This window comes from Salvelinus alpinus, chromosome 4 (assembly GCF_045679555.1).
Source record: "Salvelinus alpinus chromosome 4, SLU_Salpinus.1, whole genome shotgun sequence".
NCBI classification, from domain to species: domain Eukaryota; kingdom Metazoa; phylum Chordata; class Actinopteri; order Salmoniformes; family Salmonidae; genus Salvelinus; species Salvelinus alpinus.
Genome location: NC_092089.1, coordinates 90869032 through 90891640, shown reverse-complemented (window position 1 = coordinate 90891640; position 22609 = coordinate 90869032). Strand labels below are relative to the sequence as shown.

Sequence of the window (22609 nt, the reverse complement as noted above, 5' to 3'; positions counted from 1 at the left end):
ACCGTACCCACTGTTAATACACCGCTTCCTACGCACCGTACCCACTGTTAATACACCGCTTCCTACGCACCGTACCCACTGTTAATACACCGCTTCCTACGCACCGTACCCACTGTTAATACACCGCTTCCTACGCACCGTACCCACTGTTAATACACCGCTTCCTACGCACCGTACCCACTGTTAATACACCGCTTCCTACGCACCGTACCCACTGTTAATACACCGCTTCCTACGCACCGTACCCACTGTTACTACACCGCTTCCTACGCACCGTACCCACTGTTAATACACCGCTTCCTACGCACCGTACCCACTGTTAATACACCGCTTCCTACGCACCGTACCCACTGTTAATACACCGCTTCCTACGCACCGTACCCACTGTTAATACACCGCTTCCTACGCACCGTACCCACTGTTAATACACCGCTTCCTACGCACCGTACCCACTGTTAATACACCGCTTCCTACGCACCGTACCCACTGTTAATACACCGCTTCCTACGCACCGTACCCACTGTTAATACACCGCTTCCTACGCACCGTACCCACTGTTACTACACCGCTTCCTACGCACCGTACCCACTGTTAATACACCGCTTCCTACGCACCGTACCCACTGTTAATACACCGCTTCCTACGCACCGTACCCACTGTTAATACACCGCTTCCTACGCACCGTACCCACTGTTAATACACCGCTTCCTACGCACCGTACCCACTGTTAATACACCGCTTCCTACGCACCGTACCCACTGTTAATACACCGCTTCCTACGCACCGTACCCACTGTTAATACACCGCTTCCTACGCACCGTACCCACTGTTAATACACCGCTTCCTACGCACCGTACCCACTGTTAATACACCGCTTCCTACGCACCGTACCCACTGTTAATACACCGCTTCCTACGCACCGTACCCACTGTTAATACACCGCTTCCTACGCACCGTACCCACTGTTAATACACCGCTTCCTACGCACCGTACCCACTGTTAATACACCGCTTCCTACGCACCGTACCCACTGTTAATACACCGCTTCCTACGCACCGTACCCACTGTTAATACACCGCTTCCTACGCACCGTACCCACTGTTAATACACCGCTTCCTACGCACCGTACCCACTGTTAATACACCGCTTCCTACGCACCGTACCCACTGTTAATACACCGCTTCCTACGCACCGTACCCACTGTTAATACACCGCTTCCTACGCACCGTACCCACTGTTAATACACCGCTTCCTACGCACCGTACCCACTGTTACTACACCGCTTCCTACGCACCGTACCCACTGTTAATACACCGCTTCCTACGCACCGTACCCACTGTTAATACACCGCTTCCTACGCACCGTACCCACTGTTAATACACCGCTTCCTACGCACCGTACCCACTGTTAATACACCGCTTCCTACGCACCGTACCCACTGTTAATACACCGCTTCCTACGCACCGTACCCACTGTTAATACACCGCTTCCTACGCACCGTACCCACTGTTAATACACCGCTTCCTACGCACCGTACCCACTGTTAATACACCGCTTCCTACGCACCGTACCCACTGTTAATACACCGCTTCCTACGCACCGTACCCACTGTTAATACACCGCTTCCTACGCACCGTACCCACTGTTAATACACCGCTTCCTACGCACCGTACCCACTGTTAATACACCGCTTCCTACGCACCGTACCCACTGTTAATACACCGCTTCCTACGCACCGTACCCACTGTTAATACACCGCTTCCTACGCACCGTACCCACTGTTAATACACCGCTTCCTACGCACCGTACCCACTGTTAATACACCGCTTCCTACGCACCGTACCCACTGTTAATACACCGCTTCCTACGCACCGTACCCACTGGTAATACACCGCTTCCTACGCACCGTACCCACTGTTAATACACCGCTTCCTACGCACCGTACCCACTGTTAATACACCGCTACCTACGCACCGTACCCACTGTTAATACACCGCTACCTACACACCATAACCACTCCAGCCACACTAGCTAGCATACCTCAGCAACCCATCATACCACTACCAACACACCATACCACTACCAACCAAGGGTTAGAACTGGTTCAGGGGCAACAGAACCAAAAACTGGAAAATAACCAGATTATTTGAGGATCAGAACCCAAATCGAAAACAAAAGTGATCTAAACTGTTCTGGAACAGAACCGTTATTTTAAAATCATGGGAACCGGTTAATAACAATTTTTTTTGGTCCCACAAAAATCACAAACAAAGCGTCTATGCAAATCCCTCACTCTGTCACTCAGAAACTTATTCCAGCGTTTGTTTGCCAGCTGGAAAGCTCCTCCCCTCTGAAGTGTATGTTACTGTAGCCCCTCCCCCTCTGAAGCGTAGGTTACTGTAGCCCCTCCCCCTCTGAAGCGTAGGTTACTGTAGCCCCTCCCCCTCTGAAGCGTAGGTTACTGTAGCCCCTCCCCCTCTGTTGCATGGTTACTGTAGCCTACTGACGACGTTACAGGTGTATTTCAGAAATTAGGGAGATATGTTTAATTAGATAAGAATGGATTTACTTTTTTAACTATAGTATATTACCTAACATTATCACGTTTCACATTGGATTTATTATCTTCAAGAAGGTAGGATGTGTTTTAAATTTTAGTGCTGCTCTGCACACACAAGCTTGTTAGCTAGCTAGCTTCTCTGGTCCAACACTAAACCAACTCAGATATTCAAAGTTTCTCCATAGAAGCCACTCCTCCCTAGGTATAATTGTTTGGGCCTAATTCAGATAACGATGTCATAAGAAGATGCCCAGCGCTGCAAGGCAAGCTTCCTCCATCCTCTCTTGCCTTCTCCTTCAGTTGCGCATCTCGCGCTCTACACTGTGACTGTCAGCACAGTGTGTGTTTATTTTTCATTATGATTAAACTCTGCCGTTAATGCAAAATACAATGTGCTCTTAACGACTTTCCAATACACATTAAATTGCTTACCCACTCCACAGCAAGCTGTTCTATCTGCACTGATTGGTGAAGTCATTTATTGTAGAGCTAAATGTAAAAAAATATATATATATATTATATATATGTATTTCAGTTTTAAAAAGGAAGAGAAAAGAACGATATAAACCAGTACTTCTTTGTGGGTTCAAACCGGTTCAGAACTTTATTTTGTCAAAACAGTGGAACGGAACTAAAAAATAATGCTTCTGTGCAGACCGAAACGATTAGAAAATAATTTGGGTTCCAACCCCTACTACCAAAACACCATTCAACTACCAAAACACCATTCAACCGCCAAAACACCATTCAACTACCAAAACACCATTCAACCGCCAAAACACCATTCAACTGCCAAAACACCATTCAACTGCCAAAACACCATTCAACTGCCAAAACACCATTCAACTGCCAAAACACCATTCAACTGCCAAAACACCATTCAACTGCCAAAACACCATTCAACTGCCAAAACACCATTCAACTACCAAAACACCATTCAACTACCAAAACACCATTCAACTGCCAAAACACCATTCAACTACCAAAACACCATTCAACTACCAAAACACCATTCAACCGCCGACAACACGCCATTCAACCCCCGACAACACGCCATTCAACCCCCGACAACACGCCATTCAACTCCCGACAACACGCCACTCAACTCCCGACAACACGCCACTCAACCCCCGACAACACGCCACTCAACCCCCGACAACACGCCACTCAACCCCAAACAACACGCCACTCAACCCCCGACAACACGCCACTCAACTCCCGACAACACGCCACTCAACTCCCGACAACACGCCACTCAACTCCCGACAACACGCCACTCAACTCCCGACAACACGCCACTCAACTCCCGACAACACGCCACTCAACTCCCGACAACACGCCACTCAACTCCCGACAACACGCCACTCAACTCCCGACAACACGCCACTCAACTCCCGACAACACGCCACTCAACTCCCGACAACACGCCACTCAACTCCCGACAACACGCCACTCAACTCCCGACAACACGCCACTCAACTCCCGACAACACGCCATTCAACTCCCGACAACACGCCATTCAACTCCCGACAACACGCCATTCAACTCCCGACAACACGCCATTCAACTCCCGACAACACGCCATTCAACTCCCGACAACACGCCATTCAACTCCCGACAACACACCACTCAACTCCCGACAACACACCACTCAACTCCCGACAACACGCCATTCAACTCCCGACAACACGCCATTCAACTCCCGACAACACACCACTCAACTCCCGACAACACACCACTCAACCCCCGAAAACACACCATCCCACTCCAGTTGTGTTCACTGTCGATGTAGCACCCCTACCAACACTATTTCTTTCTTATGCTGTTTAGCAGCACGATATTTGCTAATATTCTTGACATCATTGCATCTGAGCTATGGTCATATTCACTGTTGTTGTTGTGTTGGTGTAGCGTAAGGATTGGCCCGTAGATGGCTGGTAATACCCATAGATTGCTTTTAATCCATAGATTATTATTTAATTACTGCTTTGATTTATGTAGAATTGGTTTCTTGAGGACGGCCCTGTCAGTCTTGTTCTGTATGGTTAACCACCGTTTATTACTACCAATTTTTGTTATTAACAGTGTGTGTTCTGTCTGTCTTTTTTTCTCTCTCTCTTTTTCTAGCTCATCCAAGCCTGTACAATGCAGCATTTGCCAGTGTCTTACCAAGCTTTCCCACCCCTAATCTCCAGCGAACATTTTATATTGCACCCCAACCCTCCGGGGCCGCCCCCCCACCACCAGCCTCCTCACCTTACTCGTCTCAGCCAGTTTCTCCCTCTCCAGAGGCAGCACCCACGCATGGTGAGTACCCTCGCCTGAGTCCCAAATGGCTCCCTACACCCTATATAGTGCACTACTTTTGACCAGGGCCCTATTCCCTATATAGTGCACTACTTTAGACCAGGGCCCATGGGGTTCTGGTCAAAAGTAATAATCATTTATTAAACTTTAATAGCGCTATTCATTACGTACTTTCATTACAATAATCTCAGCGCTTTATAAGTAACAACAACAAAAATAGATGCAATTTAGAAAAATCAACATGATGGACAGTCGTTAGAAAGTTCATGGTTTGAGTCTGAGGGAGGTGGACTCGCAGGGAGAGGAAGTCTGGGGGCAGGGAGGGAGGTGGCCTCGCAGGGAGAGAAAGTCCGGGGGCAGGCAGGCAGGGAGAGAAAGTCCGGGGGCAGGCAGGCAGGGAGGTGGGCTCGCAGGGAGAGAAAGTCCGGGGGCAGGCAGGCAGCACGGTCTCTTCAAGGTGTTTCGCTGTCTCTGGCTTTTCCATGGTAGGAGCTAAGCCACTGCAGTCCATGGACTCTGTAGTAGCTCGCTAGCTAGCTAGCAACTCCTTCACTACTACCAACAGGAAGTGAAGTAGTGCACCAAGTAAGGCAGGGAGGGGGGGGGGGGGCAAATGTTTTGGCTGAAAGGTCACATCGGGATGTTTTTTACGATTTGTTTGTCAAAATCAATTTGTGAGCCAAAAAATTAGCACTAATTTGAAAATATATACAGTTCCTTCAGAAAGTATTCATACCAGTTGACTTGTTTTGTTGTTACAGCCTGAATTCAACATGGATTGAATTGTATTCTGACACATTTACCCACAATGCCCCATAATGACAACGTGAAAACGTGTTTTTAGACATTTTTGCAAACGTAATTGAAAATGAAATACAGAAATAGCTCACTTACATAAGTATTCACACCCCTGAGTCGATGCGTATTAGAATCACCTTTTGGCAGAGATTACAGCTGTGAGCCTCTTAAGAGCTTTGCACACTTGGATCGTACAATATTTGCACGTGATTCTTTAAAAGATTCTTCAAGCTCTGTCAAGTTTGGTTGTTGGTGATTGCTAGACAGTTATTTTCAAGTCTTACCATAGATTTCCAAGCCGTTATTAAGTCCAAACTGTAACTCGGTCACTCCGGAACATTCAATGTCGTCTTGGTACGCAACCCCAGTGTATATTTGGCCTTGTGTTTTTGGCTATTGTCCTGTTGAAAGGTGAATTTGTCTCCCAGTGTCTGTTGTAAAGCAGATTGGACCAGGTTTTCCTCTAGGATTTTGCCTGTGCTTAGGGGGAATACGGTTGTGATATACAGGGGGAATACGGACGGTTGTGATATACAGGGGGAATACATACGTTTGTGATATACAGGGGGAATACGGACGGTTGTGATATACAGGGGGAATACATACAGTTGTGATGTACAGGGGGAATACATACGTTTGTGATGTACAGGGGGAATACGGATGTGATGTACAGGGGGAATACTGTCGTGATGTACAGGGGGAATACTGTCGTGATGTACAGGGGGAATACGGTTGTGATGTACAGGGGGAATACGGACGGTTGTGATATACAGGGGGAATACGGTTGTGATGTACAGGGGGAATACATACGGTTGTGATGTACAGGGGGAATACATACGGTTGCTATACAGGGGGGATACGGTTGCTATACAGGGGAGATACGGTTGCTACACAGGGGGATACGGTTGCTATACAGGGGGGTTACGGTTGCTATACAGGGGGGTTACGGTTGCTATACAGGGGGGATACGGTTGCTATACAGGGGTTTACGGTTGTGATATACAGTGCTTTGAAAAAGTATTTCCTCCCTTTCTTATTTTCTCTATTTTTGCATATTTTTGATGCTGAGTGTTATCAAATCTTCAACCAAAACCTAATATTAGATATAATATTATTATATATTATATATATATATATATATATATATATATATATATATATATATATATATATATATATATAATATTAGAAAAAGGGAACCTATCTTTACAAATAACAACACATATTGATACTTATTTAATTAACAAAGTTATACAACACCCAATTCCCCTGTGTGTAAAAGTAATCGCTCCCTTACATTCAATAACTGGTTGTGCCACGTTCAGCTGCAATGACGCCAACCAAACACTTCCTGTAGTCGTTGACCAGTCTCTCACATCGCCGTGGAGGAATTTACTGTAGCTGCAATGACTCCAACCAAACACTTCCTGTAGTTGTTGACCGGTCTCTCACATCGCCGTGGAGGAATTTACTGTAGCTGCAATGACTCCAACCAAACACTTCCTGTAGTTGTTGATCAGTCTCTCACATCGCCGTGGAGGAATTTACTGTAGCTGCAATGACTCCAACCAAACACTTCCTGTAGTCGTTGATCAGTCTCTCACGTCGCTGTGGAGGAATTTACTGTAGCTGCAATGACTCCAACCAAATACTTCCTGTAGTCGTTGACCAGTCTCTCACATCGCCGTGGAGGAATTTACTGTAGCTGCAATGACTCCAACCAAACACTTCCTGTAGTCGTTGACCAGTCTCTCACGTCGCCGTGGAGGAATTTACTGTAGCTGCAATGACTCCAACCAAACACTTCCTGTAGTCGTTGACCAGTCTCTCACGTCGCCGTGGAGGAATTTACTGTAGCTGCAATGACTCCAACCAAACACTTCCTGTAGTCGTTGACCAGTCTCTCACATCGCCGTGGAGGAATTTACTGTAGCTGCAATGACTCCAACCAAACACTTCCTGTAGTTGTTGATCAGTCTCTCACATCGCCGTGGAGGAATTTTGGCCTACTCTGCCATGCAGAACTGCTTTAACTTAGCGACATTTTCAAGCATGAACTGCCCGTTTCAAGTCCTGTCAAAACATCTCATATGGGATTAGGTCTGGACTTTGACTAGGCCATTCCAAAACTTAAAATGTGTTGCTTTTTAACCATTTTCATGTACAGTTTTATTGTGTGTTTTGGATTATTATCTTGCTACAATGACCCAGCTGTGCTTCAGCTCACAGACGGATGGTCTGACATTCTCCTGTAGAATTCTCTGATACAGAGCAGAATTCACGGTTCCTTCTATTAAGGCAAGTCATCCAGGTCCTGAGGCAGCAAAGCCTCCCCAAACCATCACACTACCACCACCATGCTTGACCGTTGGTATGAGGTTCTTACTGTGGAATGCAGTGTTTGGTTTTCGCCTGGCATAAATGGGACCCATGTTTCCTAAAAAAGTTATTATTTTGACTCATCTGTCCGTAGAACATCCTTCCAAGAGTCTTGATGATCATCCAGTTGCTTTTTGGCAAACTTGAGTCGCCTGCCAGAGGTGAACGCCTGCCAGAAGTGAATTGTTGGTGGAGGGGGTGGGAGGGGTCGGCAATCATTTCCCCCTCACACTTCCTTGCTCTGGAGTGGGAGATTTACAATTGTTTTCAGTCATCAATGGCCTCATCGTGAAATCCCTGAGCGGTTTCCTTCCTCTCCTGCAACTGAGTTAGGAATGACGCCTGTATCTTTGTAGTGACTGGGTGTATTGATACACCATCCAAAGTGTAATTAATAACTTCATCATGCTCAAAGGGATATTCAATGTCTGCTTTGTTTTTTATTTTTACCCATCTACCAATAGGTTCCTTCTTTGCGAGGCATTGGAAAAACCTCCCTGGTTTTTGTTTTGAAATTCACTGCTCGACTGAGGGACCTTACAGATAATTGTATGTGTGGGGTACAGAGATGTGGTAGTCATCATGAACACAGTGAGTCCATGCAACTTTGTGTGACTCTTTAAGACATGTTTTACTACTTATTTAAGCTTGCCATAACAAGACTCAAGACATTTCAGCTTTTCATTTGTAATTATTATTTTTGTCTTCTAAAAACATAATTCCACATTTATGGGGTATTGTGTGTAGACCAGTGACACAAAATCTCAATTTAATAAATGTTTAATTCTGTCTGTAACACATTTGGGGGGAAAAAGTCAAGGGGTTTGAATACTTTCTGAAGGCATTGTATGTCCATTACAATGTATAAATACTTTATATCAGGTTGTAGATGTTCAAGAGTGGCCTGGAGAGTTTTTCAACCCAAAATAGTATATTTATTTTCTTACCTCCCGGAGGTTGTGGTTTGCCTGATGTAGAGAATGGAGTGGCATTTAGGACGGAATCATGTCCGTTACGAATAACATTGGAATAATGTTATACGAACGCCTCGTCATCCAGTACACACACACACACACACACACACACACACACACACACACACACACACACACACACACAGTAGTTGATCCACATTAATATTTTTTTTTTAAAGTGATGAGTCGCCTAGGATTTAGTTAGAATGTATTAACCCAATATTTATATTCCTTTCAGTGGTACTTTCTGTATGTACTTTCTGTATAGTAGTGGATCCACATTTTAATTAAAAAGGAACCAGTCGGAGTTAGAATTGTATGAAACCCATCACTGACTGTTTTAGTTCTCACTCACTCTCTCCCGTCCGTCAGCCTCTCCAGAGGGTAGAGAATGAAGTGGACCTCAGGGGGGACCAGCATCCATTAGGAACGTTCTCTTACCCTGCCTCGAGTCACCACCACCCATCAGCGATGCCTCCCTCGGTCCCCCTCCAGTACCTCCCTCAGGAGCCTCTGCACCAGGAGATGCCCTTCCCAGTGGTAAGACTTTACCTCACACCTGCCCTTCCCAGTGGTAAGAGTTTACCTCACACCTGCCCTTCCCAGTGGTAAGACTTTACCTCACACCTGCCCTTCTCAGTGGTAAGACTTTACCTCACACCTGCCCTTCCCAGTGGTAAGACTTTACCTCACACCTGCCCTTCCCAGTGGTAAGACTTTACCTCACACCTGCCCTTCCCAGTGGTAAGACTTTACCTCACACCTGCCCTTCTCAGTGGTAAGAGTTTACCTCACACCTGCCCTTCCCAGTGGTAAGACTTTACCTCACACCTGCCCTTCTCAGTGGTAAGGCTTTACCTCACACCTGCCCTTCCCAGTGGTAAGGCTTTACCTCCCACCTGCCCTTCCCAGTGGTAAGGCTTTACCTCACACCTGCCCTTCCCAGTGGTAAGGCTTTACCTCACACCTGCCCTTCCCAGTGGTAAGGCTTTACCTCACACCTGCACTTCTCAGTGGTAAGGCTTTACCTCACACCTGCCCTTCTCAGTGGTAAGACTTTACCTCACACCTGCACTTCTCAGTGGTAAGACTTTACCTCACACCTGCCCTTCTCAGTGGTAAGACTTTACCTCACACCTGCCCTTCCCAGTGGTAAGACTTTACCTCACACCTGCCCTTCCCAGTGGTAAGAGTTTACCTCACACCTGCCCTTCCCAGTGGTAAGACTTTACCTCACACCTGCCCTTCTCAGTGGTAAGACTTTACCTCACACCTGCCCTTCCCAGTGGTAAGACTTTACCTCACACCTGCCCTTCCCAGTGGTAAGACTTTACCTCACACCTGCCCTTCCCAGTGGTAAGACTTTACCTCACACCTGCCCTTCTCAGTGGTAAGACTTTACCTCACACCTGCCCTTCCCAGTGGTAAGACTTTACCTCACACCTGCCCTTCCCAGTGGTAAGACTTTACCTCACACCTGCCCTTCTCAGTGGTAAGACTTTACCTCACACCTGCCCTTCCCAGTGGTAAGAGTTTACCTCACACCTGCCCTTCCCAGTGGTAAGACTTTACCTCACACCTGCCCTTCTCAGTGGTAAGACTTTACCTCACACCTGCCCTTCCCAGTGGTAAGACTTTACCTCACACCTGCCCTTCCCAGTGGTAAGAGTTTACCTCACACCTGCCCTTCCCAGTGGTAAGACTTTACCTCACACCTGCCCTTCTCAGTGGTAAGACTTTACCTCACACCTGCCCTTCCCAGTGGTAAGACTTTACCTCACACCTGCCCTTCCCAGTGGTAAGACTTTACCTCACACCTGCCCTTCCCAGTGGTAAGACTTTACCTCACACCTGCCCTTCTCAGTGGTAAGAGTTTACCTCACACCTGCCCTTCCCAGTGGTAAGACTTTACCTCACACCTGCCCTTCTCAGTGGTAAGGCTTTACCTCACACCTGCCCTTCCCAGTGGTAAGGCTTTACCTCCCACCTGCCCTTCCCAGTGGTAAGGCTTTACCTCACACCTGCCCTTCCCAGTGGTAAGGCTTTACCTCACACCTGCCCTTCCCAGTGGTAAGGCTTTACCTCACACCTGCACTTCTCAGTGGTAAGGCTTTACCTCACACCTGCCCTTCTCAGTGGTAAGACTTTACCTCACACCTGCACTTCTCAGTGGTAAGACTTTACCTCACACCTGCCCTTCTCAGTGGTAAGACTTTACCTCACACCTGCCCTTCTCAGTGGTAAGACTTTACCTCACACCTGCCCTTCCCAGTGGTAAGACTTTACCTCACACCTGCCCTTCTCAGTGGTAAGGCTTTACCTCACACCTGCCCTTCTCAGTGGTAAGGCTTTACCTCACACCTGCCCTTCCCAGCGGTAAGACTTTACCTCACAGAGCTAGCTAGCTGAACTAGTATCTGTGTGCTAGAGACCTTTCTAATGTCCAGAAAGCACCAATTGAAGCTCCCATTCACCAAGTGGCAATTGTTTTTGTTGCTTTGCTTAGACATTTGTTTTTGTTGCTTTGCTTAGACATTTGTTTTTGTTGCTTTGCTTAGACATTTGTTTTTAGACCTTTTGGAAGTACATCCCCGTGGTGACGGCAGTTCATTTCTATAGTTGCTAATCGAAACACCACTATTTTGAGTAATGAACGTATTTTTACATTATTAAAGGGATACTTGGGGATTTTGGCAGTGAGGTCCTTTATCTACTTCTCCAGAGTCTGATGAACTTGTGGATACCATGTTTATATGTCTGTGTCCTGGATGAAGGAAGTTAGAGGTACATATTAGTGCTGAGCGATTAACCAATATGTATTTATTTATTTATGTATTTTCTTCCGGTTATTAAACAGCTAATTGACCGACGTCGGTTCAATTACTTGAATTCCATTTAGCTTATTTTTGTTTTGTTTGTTGTGAGCCTAATGACCTTTTTCTAGAGATAAATCAAATAATTTACAAGTCAAACTATACTACATAATCAAAAGTATGTGGACACCCCTTCAAATTAGTGGATTTAGCTATTTCAGCCACACCCGTTGCTAACCGGTGTATAAAGTCGAGCACACAGCCATGCAATCGATAAACATTGTCAGTACCCTTCACCCTTCATCTAGCTAGCTCAGCCCAACCCTTCATCTAGCCAGCTCAGCCCAACCCTTCATCTAGCTAGCTCAGCCCAACCCTTCATCTAGCCAGCTCAGCCCAACCCTTCATCTAGCTAGCTCAGCCTAACCCTTCATCTAGCTAGCTCAGCCCAACCCTTCATCTAGCTAGCTCAGCCCAACCCTTCATCTAGCTAGCTCAGACTAACCCTTCATCTAGCCAGCTCAGCCCAACCCTTCATCTAGCTAGCTCAGCCCAACCCTTCATCTAACCAGCTCAGCCCAACCCTTCATCTAGCTAGCTCAGCCCAACCCTTCATCTAGCCAGCTCAGCCCAACCCTTCATCTAGCTAGCTCAGCCCAACCCTTCATCTAGCCAGCTCAGCCCAACCCTTCATCTAGCTAGCTCAGCCCAACCCTTCATCTAGCTAGCTCAGCCCAACCCTTCATCTAACCAGCTCAGACTAACCCTTCATCTAACCAGCTCAGCCCAACCCTTCATCTAACCAGCTCAGACTAACCCTTCATCTAGCCAGCTCAGACTAACCCTTCATCTAACCAGCTCAGACTAACCCTTCATCTAACCAGCTCAGCCTAACCCTTCCTAGTGGTTAGACCCTAACCAGCTCAGACTAACCCTTCCTAGTGGTTAGACCCTAACCAGCTCAGACTAACCCTTCATCTAACCAGCTCAGCCTAAAAGTATGTGGACACCCCTTCAAATTAGTGGATTTAGCTATTTCAGCCACACCCGTTGCTAACCGGTGTATAAAATCGAGCACACAGCCATGCAATCGATAAACATTGTCAGTACCCTTCACCCTTCATCTAGCTAGCTCAGCCCAACCCTTCATCTAGCCAGCTCAGCCCAACCCTTCATCTAGCTAGCTCAGCCCAACCCTTCATCTAGCCAGCTCAGCCCAACCCTTCATCTAGCCAGCTCAGCCCAACCCTTCATCTAGCTAGCTCAGCCTAACCCTTCATCTAGCTAGCTCAGCCCAACCCTTCATCTAGCTAGCTCAGCCCAACCCTTCATCTAGCTAGCTCAGCCCAACCCTTCATCTAGCTAGCTCAGACTAACCCTTCATCTAGCCAGCTCAGCCCAACCCTTCATCTAGCTAGCTCAGCCCAACCCTTCATCTAGCTAGCTCAGCCCAACCCATCATCTAGCTAGCTCAGCCCAACCCTTCATCTAACTAGCTCAGCCCAACCCTTCATCTAGCTAGCTCAGCCTAACCCTTCATCTAGCTAGCTCAGCCCAACCCTTCATCTAGCTAGCTCAGCCCAACCCTTCATCTAGCTAGCTCAGCCCAACCCTTCATCTAGCCAGCTCAGCCCAACCCTTCATCTAGCTAGCTCAGCCCAACCCTTCATCTAGCCAGCTCAGCCCAACCCTTCATCTAGCTAGCTCAGCCCAACCCTTCATCTAGCTAGCTCAGCCCAACCCTTCATCTAGCTAGCTCAGCCCAACCCTTCATCTAGCTAGCTCAGCCCAACCCTTCATCTAGCTAGCTCAGCCCAACCCTTCATCTAGCTAGCTCAGCCTAACCCTTCATCTAGCTAGCTCAGCCCAACCCTTCATCTAGCTAGCTCAGCCCAACCCTTCATCTAGCTAGCTCAGCCCAACCCTTCATCTAGCTAGCTCAGCCCAACCCTTCATCTAGCTAGCTCAGCCCAACCCTTCATCTAGCTAGCTCAGCCCAACCCTTCATCTAGCTAGCTCAGCCCAACCCATCATCTAGCTAGCTCAGCCCAACCCTTCATCTAACTAGCTCAGCCCAACCCTTCATCTAGCTAGCTCAGCCCAACCCTTCATCTAGCCAGCTCAGCCCAACCCTTCATCTAGCTAGCTCAGCCCAACCCTTCATCTAGCTAGCTCAGCCCAACCCTTCATCTAGCTAGCTCAGCCCAACCCTTCATCTAGCCAGCTCAGCCCAACCCTTCATCTAGCTAGCTCAGCCCAACCCTTCATCTAACTAGCTCAGCCCAACCCTTCATCTAGCTAGCTCAGCCCAACCCTTCATCTAGCTAGCTCAGCCCAACCCTTCATCTAGCTAGCTCAGCCCAACCCTTCATCTAACCAGCTCAGACTAACCCTTCATCTAACCAGCTCAGACTAACCCTTCATCTAACCAGCTCAGCCTAACCCTTCTTAGTGGTCAGACTCTAACCAGCTCAGACTAACCCTTCCTAGTGGTTAGACCCTAACCAGCTCAGCCCAACCCTTCATCTAGCCAGCTGAGACTAACCCTTCATCTAACCAGTTCAGACTAACCCTTCCTAGTGGTTAGACCCTAACCAGCTCAGACTAACCCTTCATCTAACCAGCTCAGCCTAACCCTTCATCTAACCAGCTCAGACTAACCCTTCATCTAACCAGCTCAGACTAACCCTTCATCTAACCAGCTCAGACTAACCCTTCATCTAACCAGCTCAGACTAACCCTTCATCTAACCAGCTGAGACTAACCCTTCATCTAACCAGCTCAGACTAACCCTTCATCTAACCAGCTCAGACTAACCCTTCATCTAACCAGCTCAGACTAACCCTTCATCTAACCAGCCCAGACTAACCCTTCATCTAACCAGCTCAGACTAACCCTTCATCTAACCAGCTCAGACTAACCCTTCATCTAACCAGCTCAGACTAACCCTTCATCTAACCAGCCCAGACTAACCCTTCATCTAACCAGCTCAGACTAACCCTCCATCTAACCAGCCCAGACTAACCCTTCCTAGTGGTCAGACGTCAGATTGTAGAACTATCTAAATCTACAGAGCTGGCGTAATGACCGTTTTTAAATAACCAGCCATTTCCGTAGGATAGTTCCCCACCACCATGTTAACAACCTATACATCTCTCGTCTGTCTCCTGTTCAGCCATACCCCCAGATGCTGCCGCGACGTGTCAGTGGCCACAGGTACCGGTTACAGCAGCCCCTGCCTCCGCCGCCGCCACCTCCCTACTACCCAGGCTTCCTGCCGTACTTCCTGTGAGTATGAAATGAATAAAGAATGCAATGATACACATACGCTTTTCATTGGCCCAAAGTCATTCACGACTTACAATAATTGTACCACCGTTTAACGTGAAGTGTATACTGTACACTCAAGTTGCGCAACAGTGGAATATTTATTTCCACTTCAACAATAAAATGGCCTTTTTCAACATACCAAGTGTCATGTCTCTATTTGGTCTGGGTCCCCCGCCCCCCAACCCCTCTATTTACGCTGCTGCTACTCTCTGTCATATATGCATAGTCACTTTAACTATACATTCATGTACATACTACCTCAATTGGGCCGACCAACCAGTGCTCCCGCACATTGGCTAACCGGGCTATCTGCATTGTGTCCCGCCACCCACCTCCCGCCAACCCCTCTTTTACGCTACTGCTACTCTCTGATCATCATATCTGCATTGTGTCCCGCCACCCACCACCCGCCAACCCCTCTTTTACGCTACTGCTACTCTCTGTTCATCATATATGCACAGTCACTTTAACCATATCTACATGTACATACTACCTCAATCAGCCTGACTAACCGGTGTCTGTATGTAGCCTCTCTACTGTATATAGCCTCTCTACTGTATATAGCCTCTCTACTGTATATAGCCCCGCTACTGTATATAGCCTCGCTACTGTATATAGCCTCGCTACTGTATATAGCCTCTCTACTGTATATAGCCTCGCTACTGTATATAGCCTCGCTACTGTATATAGCCTCGCTACTGTATATAGCCTCTCTACTGTTTATAGCCTCGCTACTGTATATAGTCTGTCTTTTTACTGTTGTTGTATTTCTTTACTTACCTATTGTTCACCTAACACCTTTTTTTCACTGTTGGATAGAGCCTGTAAGTCAGCATTTCACTGTAAGGTCTACTACACCTGTTGTATTCAGCATTTCACTATAAGGTCTACTACACCTGTTGTATTCGGTGCACGTGACAAATAAACTTTGATTTGATTTGTGACTGTTCTGTCTCTGTTCAGGTCGATGCTTCCTGTGCCTCCTACAGCAGTGGGACCAGCCATCAGTCTGGACCTGAATGTAGATGATGTGGAGATGGAGAACTATGAGGTGAGAGGACCAGGTCATCAATACACTTAGAAAACACACTGTGATTTTTCTTTCTGTGTATTTCTGTGTATTTTTGTGTTTGTATCTGCACGTGTATCAGGGCCAGTTGTTTTGGATGTTTGTTTGTTTTGTTTGTTTGTTTGTTTGGGGGGGGGGTCTTTGACCAGTATTTCCAGCATTATCCAGTAGATTTGCTGCATGTAGAAAATCCTAGGAAATGGTCTTTATCTAGAACACAATCCAATGAAACCATACCTGGTTGTGTATGAGTTTTTGGTGGGGGGGGGTTCGCGTAAGCCAGGAGAGGCGTAGCTCTACGAACCTTAATGGTAAAAGCCTATTATTTGGCAGACAATATTATTTTTAGTTCAGTGATTCAATACCTCACTTCGCTCAATCTGTTCCTCTCCAACAGAAGTTGTAGTTTAAAATGGGTCAAATATGGGCCGTTTAAGGGGACCCCCACCACCAAACACTCACTCACAACCAGACATTATTTAATTGATTACAGACAACTTGTGTCAATTAAAGACCATTTCCTAGGACTATTTCCAAACCTAGTGGATAATGCTGGAAAATACCGGTCAATAACAAATAAACCAAAAACAACTGTCCCTAAATATGTATGTCTCTCACACCCCCCCCTCAGGCATTACTGAACCTGGCTGAAAGGCTGGGAGAGGCTAAACCACGAGGAATCACCAAGGCAGACATTGAACAGCTTCCATCCTACAGGTTCAACCTCGACAACCATCAATCTGAACAAACGCTGTAAGATAATCTTCTGTTCTCTTCTTCCACTCACCCGTCTATCTGTCTGGCTGGTTAAATAGGGCTGGGCGGTATACCGTATTTTACTATATACCGGTATTGATGCACGGATCGGTTTGGGTTTTTACTTCACCTTCTACAACGGTATTTATTTGGTTTGTTAAATGTGATACGCAACCCCGGCGCGTGTAATGTCCGTTTTTTATATTTCCCCCTCCTCCTGCTGCATGCCCCTTCTCACGCTACGCCCTGCCCCCTCTCACACCGCGCCCTGCCCCCTCTCACACCGCGCCCTCCCCCTCTCACACCGCGCCCTGCCCCTCTCACACCGCGCCCTGCCCCCTCTCACACCGCGCCCTGCCCCCTCACACCGCGCCCCCTCTCACACCACGCCCTGCCCCCTCACACCACGCCCTGCCCCCTCGCACCACGCCCTCCCTCCTCGCACCACGCCCTCCCTCCTCGCACCACGCCCTCCCTCCTCGCACCACGCCCTCCCTCCTCGCACCACGCCCTGCCCCCTCGCACCACGCCCTGCCCCCTCGCACCACGCCCTGCCCCCTCTCACACCGCGCCCTGCCCCCTCACACCGCGCCCTGCCCCCTCTCACACCACGCCCTGCCCCCTCACACCACGCCCTGCCCCCTCGCACCACGCCCTCCCTCCTCGCACCACGCCCTCCCTCCTCGCACCACGCCCTCCCTCCTCGCACCACGCCCTCCCTCCTCGCACCACGCCCTCCCTCCTCGCACCACGCCCTGCCCCCTCGCACCACGCCCTCCCTCCTCGCACCACGCCCTCCCTCCTCGCACCACGCCCTCCCTCCTCACACCACGCCCTGCCCCCTCGCACCACGCCCTCCCCCCTCGCACCACGCCCTCCCTCCTCGCACCACGCCCTGCCCCCTCGCACCACGCCCTCCCTCCTCGCACCACGCCCTCCCTCCTCGCACCACGCCCTCCCTCCTCGCACCACGCCCTCCCTCCTTGCACCACGCCCTGCCCCCTCGCACCACGCCCTCCCCCCTCACACCGCGCCCTGCCCCCTCGCACCACGCCCTGCCCCCTCGCACCACGCCCTGCCCCCTCGCACCACGCCCTGCCCCGTCGCACCACGCCCTCCCCCCTCACACCACGCCCTGCCCCCTCACACCGCGCCCTGCCCCCTCGCACCACGCCCTGCCCCCTCGCACCACGCCCTGCCCCCTCGCACCACGCCCTGCCCCGTCGCACCACGCTCTGCCCCCTCTCACACCGCGCCCCCTCTCACACCGCGCCCCCTCTCACACCACGCCCTGCCCCCTCACACCACGCCCTGCCCCCTCGCACCACGCCCTCCCTCCTCGCACCACGCCCTCCCTCCTCGCACCACGCCCTCCCTCCTCGCACCACGCCCTGCCCCCTCGCACCACGCCCTGCCCCCTCGCACCACGCCCTGCCCCCTCGCACCACGCCCTGCCCCCTCGCACCACGCCCTCCCTCCTCGCACCACGCCCTCCCTCCTCGCACCACGCCCTCCCTCCTCGCACCACGCCCTCCCTCCTCGCACCACGCCCTCCCTCCTCGCACCACGCCCTGCCCCCTCGCACCACGCCCTGCCCCCTCGCACCACGCCCTGCCCCGTCACACCACGCCCTCCCCCCTCACACCACGCCCTCCCCCCTCACACCACGCCCTCCCTCCTCACACCACGCCCTCCCTCCTCACACCACGCCCTGCCCTCTCACACCACGCCCTCCCTCCTCGCACCACGCTCTGCCCCCACGCACCACGCTCTGCCCCCACGCACCACGCCCTCCCCCCTCACACCACGCCCTCCCCCCTCACACCACGCTCTGCCCCCACGCACCACGCTCTGCCCCCTCACACCACGCTCTGCCCCCCCACACCACGCTCTGCCCCCTCTCACACCAAGCCCCCTCTCACACCACGCTCTGCCCCCACGCACCACGCTCTGCCCCCTCTCACACCACGCTCCCCCACGCACCACGCTCTGCCCCCACGCACCACGCTCTGCCCCCACGCACCACGCTCTGCCCCCACGCACCACGCTCTGCCCCCACGCACCACGCTCTGCCCCCTCACACCACGCTCTGCCCCCTCACACCACGCTCTGCCCTCTCTCACACCACGCCCCCTCTCACACCACGCTCTGCCCCCTCACACCACGCTCTGCCCTCTCTCACACCACGCCCTGGCGCCTGTCACTCAAGGAGTAAGCAGTTGCTCGACCACGGAGTCATGAGCACTTCCTTGCCGTTCACGCTGCAGTCTGCACGTTCAGATAGATGCAGCAAGATGTTGGTGGTGCTTTCCACAAGCCTTCTACAATGACACTATTAGTTTGTATCTTTACTGTCTGCTAACTACTGTCTGCTAGTTTGTCTTTTCTTAGCAAGTTGGCGCTGTGGAGAAATATTACACTGAACAAAACTATAAACACAACATGTAAAGTGTTGGTCCCATGTTTCATGAGCTGAAATAAAAGATCCCTGAAACTTTCCATACGCACAAAAAAAATGTTTTTCTTTCAAATTGTAAACAACATTTGTTTACATCCCTGTTACTGAGTATTTGTCCTTTTGCCGAGATAATCCATCCAATAAAAGGCTAAAATATGCAGTTTTGTCACACGACACGACGCCAAAGATATCTCAAGTTTTGAGGGAGCGTGCAAATTAAATCAAATTTTATTAGTCACATGCGCCGAATACAACGAGTGTAGACCTTAGAGTGAAATGCTTACATACGAACCCCTAACCAACAATGCAGTTTAATAAAATACGTAAAAGAATTAGAGATAAAAGTAACAAGGAATTAAAGAGAAGCTGTAAAAAATAACTATATATATGCTGAGACTGGACACCTGATGAAACTGAGGAGTATTTCTGTCTTTCATAAAGCCATTTTGTGGGAAAAACTCATTTTGATTGGCTGGGCCTGGCTCCCCCAGTGGGTGGGCCTATACCCTCCCAGGCCCACCCATGGCTGTGCCCCTGCCCAGTCATGTGAAATCTGTAGATTAGGGCCCAATTAATTTATTTCAATTGACTGATTTCCTTATATTAACATTAACTCAATAAAATCATTGACATTGTTGCGTTTTATATTTTTGTTCAGGAAACGTGCTCGCTAGCCTAGCTTCCTTTTCATGGACAATGATGATGACAATGATTATTATTATTTTTTTATATATTTTATTTATTTTTAATTTTTTGCCTTTACCTCCTTTATCTCACCTCATTTGCTCACATTGTATATAGACTTATTTTTCTACTGTATTATTGACTGTATGTTTGTTTTACTCCATGTGTAACTCTGTGTTGTTTGTATGTGTCGAACTGCTTTGCTTCATCTTGGCCAGGTCGCAATTGTAAATGAGAACTTGTTCTCAACTTGCCTACCTGGTTAAATATAGGTGAAGTAAAAAAAGAAATTAAGCATATACAAATATGCTTAATTATAGCCATTTTTTTACTTCACCTATATTTAACCAGGTAGGCTAGTTCAAAAACATAAAATAATATCAAATACTGTGAACAATATTGTGATAGGATATTTTGGTTGTATCGCTCAGCCCTACCATCCATCCATCCATCCATCCATCCATCCATCCATCCATCCATCCATCCATCCATCCATCCATCCATCCATCCATCCATCCATCCATCCACCCAACCATCCATCCATCCATCCATCCATCCATCCCTCCCTCCCTCCATCATCCATCCATCCATCCATCCATCCATCCATCCATCCATCCATCCATCCATCGTAACTGTCTTGTCCTTTTAAACATGCAGTATTTCAGAACCTGATGATGCTCTGTGTGATACTCTGTTCTCTCTTCCAGGTGTGTTGTGTGCTTTAGTGACTTTGAGTGTAGGCAGCTACTGAGGGTATTACCCTGCAACCACGAGTTCCACGCTAAGTGTGTCGACAAATGGTTAAAGGTAAGCCCCATTCCATCCATCGTTAACTCTACAGTTACGTCTCAAATGGCACCCTATTCCCTATTATAGTACACTACTTTTAACCAGGGTGGCACCCTATTCCCTATATAGTACACTACTTTTAACCAGGGTGGCACCCTATTCCCTATATAGTACACTACTTTTAACCAGGGTGGCACCCTATTCCCTATATAGTACACTACTTTTAACCAGGGTGGCACCCTATTCCCTATATAGTACACTACTTTTAACCAGGGTGGCACCCTATTCCTTATATAGTACACTACTTTTAACCAGGGTGGCACCCTATTCCCTAATAGTACACTACTGTTGACCAGAGCCCAAGTGCGATGGACAGGTTAACACTTATTTATAATTTTTTTTCGTTTTTGTCTTCCTTCTAGACCAATCGCACTTGTCCAATCTGCCGGGCGACCGCGTCAGAGGTGCACCGCGAGGTGGAGTGAGTGATACCCAGGCTTTTGGATCTTTGATTGGAAAGCAGCACAAAACTAAACCCACAGAGTCTGTCTGTCTGTCTTAGCGCCTGCCTGGGGACACCTGCCACCTACCCTGCCTGTGTCCTGCGCCCCCCCCCCCTCCCCCACACAACTACTCCTGCCCCACCTCAACAACAATAAGCAATCTAAGATTGTATGTTTGAAGCCCCTCCCTCGGTCGTACCTCTGCTGTGCTTCTACTGCTGCGTCTGATGAAAAAGCTTCTGCCTGCTACCAACCCATAGCCACAGAGTTGTCCTGTCAGTCTGTCTGCCTGGGATAGCCATTGATCCACCTCCTCGATCTGCTCCTCTGCCAGCCCCAGTGTTGCAGATTCCAAAGATGTGACCTACCATATGTTGCTATCGTCGTAGGGCTTTTACGTTTACAAGTTTCTAAAAAATGTTTTTGTTATCTTGTGGTTTTGGTTAGTTCTTTGTGACAGAGGAGAGTTGGAGTTTCCTGCATGGGAGATGGTGATGGGGGGGGGGTGTTTAAGGACCTGGTGGAGCGGAGAGAGGCGTCACACGTTGTTAAATCAGCAGGACAATAATAGGAATACTTCAACACGGTTAAAACTGTAGGAGACGAGACCATTCCACTGGCTTGGGGGAGAAGTCTGGCTGACTGACTGTCATAGTACTGTAGGAGACGAGACCATTCCACTGGCTTGGAGGAGAAGTCTGGCTGACTGACAGTCATAGTACTGTAGGAGACGAGACCATTCCACTGGCTTGGAGGAGAAGTCTGGCTGACTGACCGTCATAGTACTGTAGGAGACGAGCCCATTCCACTGGCTTGGAGGAGAAGTCTGGCTGACTGACTGTCATAGTACTGTAGGAGACGAGACCATTCCACTGGCTTGGAGGAGAAGTCTGGCTGACTGACTGTCATAGTACTGTAGGAGACGAGACCATTCCACTGGCTTGGAGGAGAAGTCTGGCTGACTGACTGTCATAGTACTGTAGGAGACGAGACCATTCCGCTGGCTTGGAGGAGAAGTCTGGCTGACTGACAGTCATAGTACTGTAGGAGACGAGACCATTCCGCTGGCTTGGAGGAGAAGTCTGGCTGACTGACTGTCATAGTACTGTAGGAGACGAGACCATTCCGCTGGCTTGGAGGAGAAGTCTGGCTGACTGACTGTCATAGTACTGTAGGAGACGAGACCATT

At 49.0% G+C, this 22609-nt stretch overlaps 1 protein-coding gene across 3 annotated transcripts in view; it reads left to right on the top strand.

The window, feature by feature from the left end:
* Positions 1-22381, top strand: part of LOC139574665 (RING finger protein 44-like) — a 35177-nt gene extending 12796 nt beyond the window's left edge. For all 3 annotated transcript variants that reach the window (XM_071399438.1, XM_071399439.1, XM_071399437.1), the window contains exons 5-11: positions 4688-4867; positions 9391-9558; positions 15007-15119; positions 16125-16212; positions 16862-16983; positions 20836-20935; positions 21340-22381. In XM_071399438.1, the coding sequence (XP_071255539.1) occupies positions 4688-4867; positions 9391-9558; positions 15007-15119; positions 16125-16212; positions 16862-16983; positions 20836-20935; positions 21340-21402 (834 nt within the window). In that variant the 3' untranslated portion in view covers positions 21403-22381. The remainder of the gene's footprint in view (positions 1-4687; positions 4868-9390; positions 9559-15006; positions 15120-16124; positions 16213-16861; positions 16984-20835; positions 20936-21339) is intronic.
* The last annotated feature ends 228 nt before the right edge of the window (positions 22382-22609 follow it).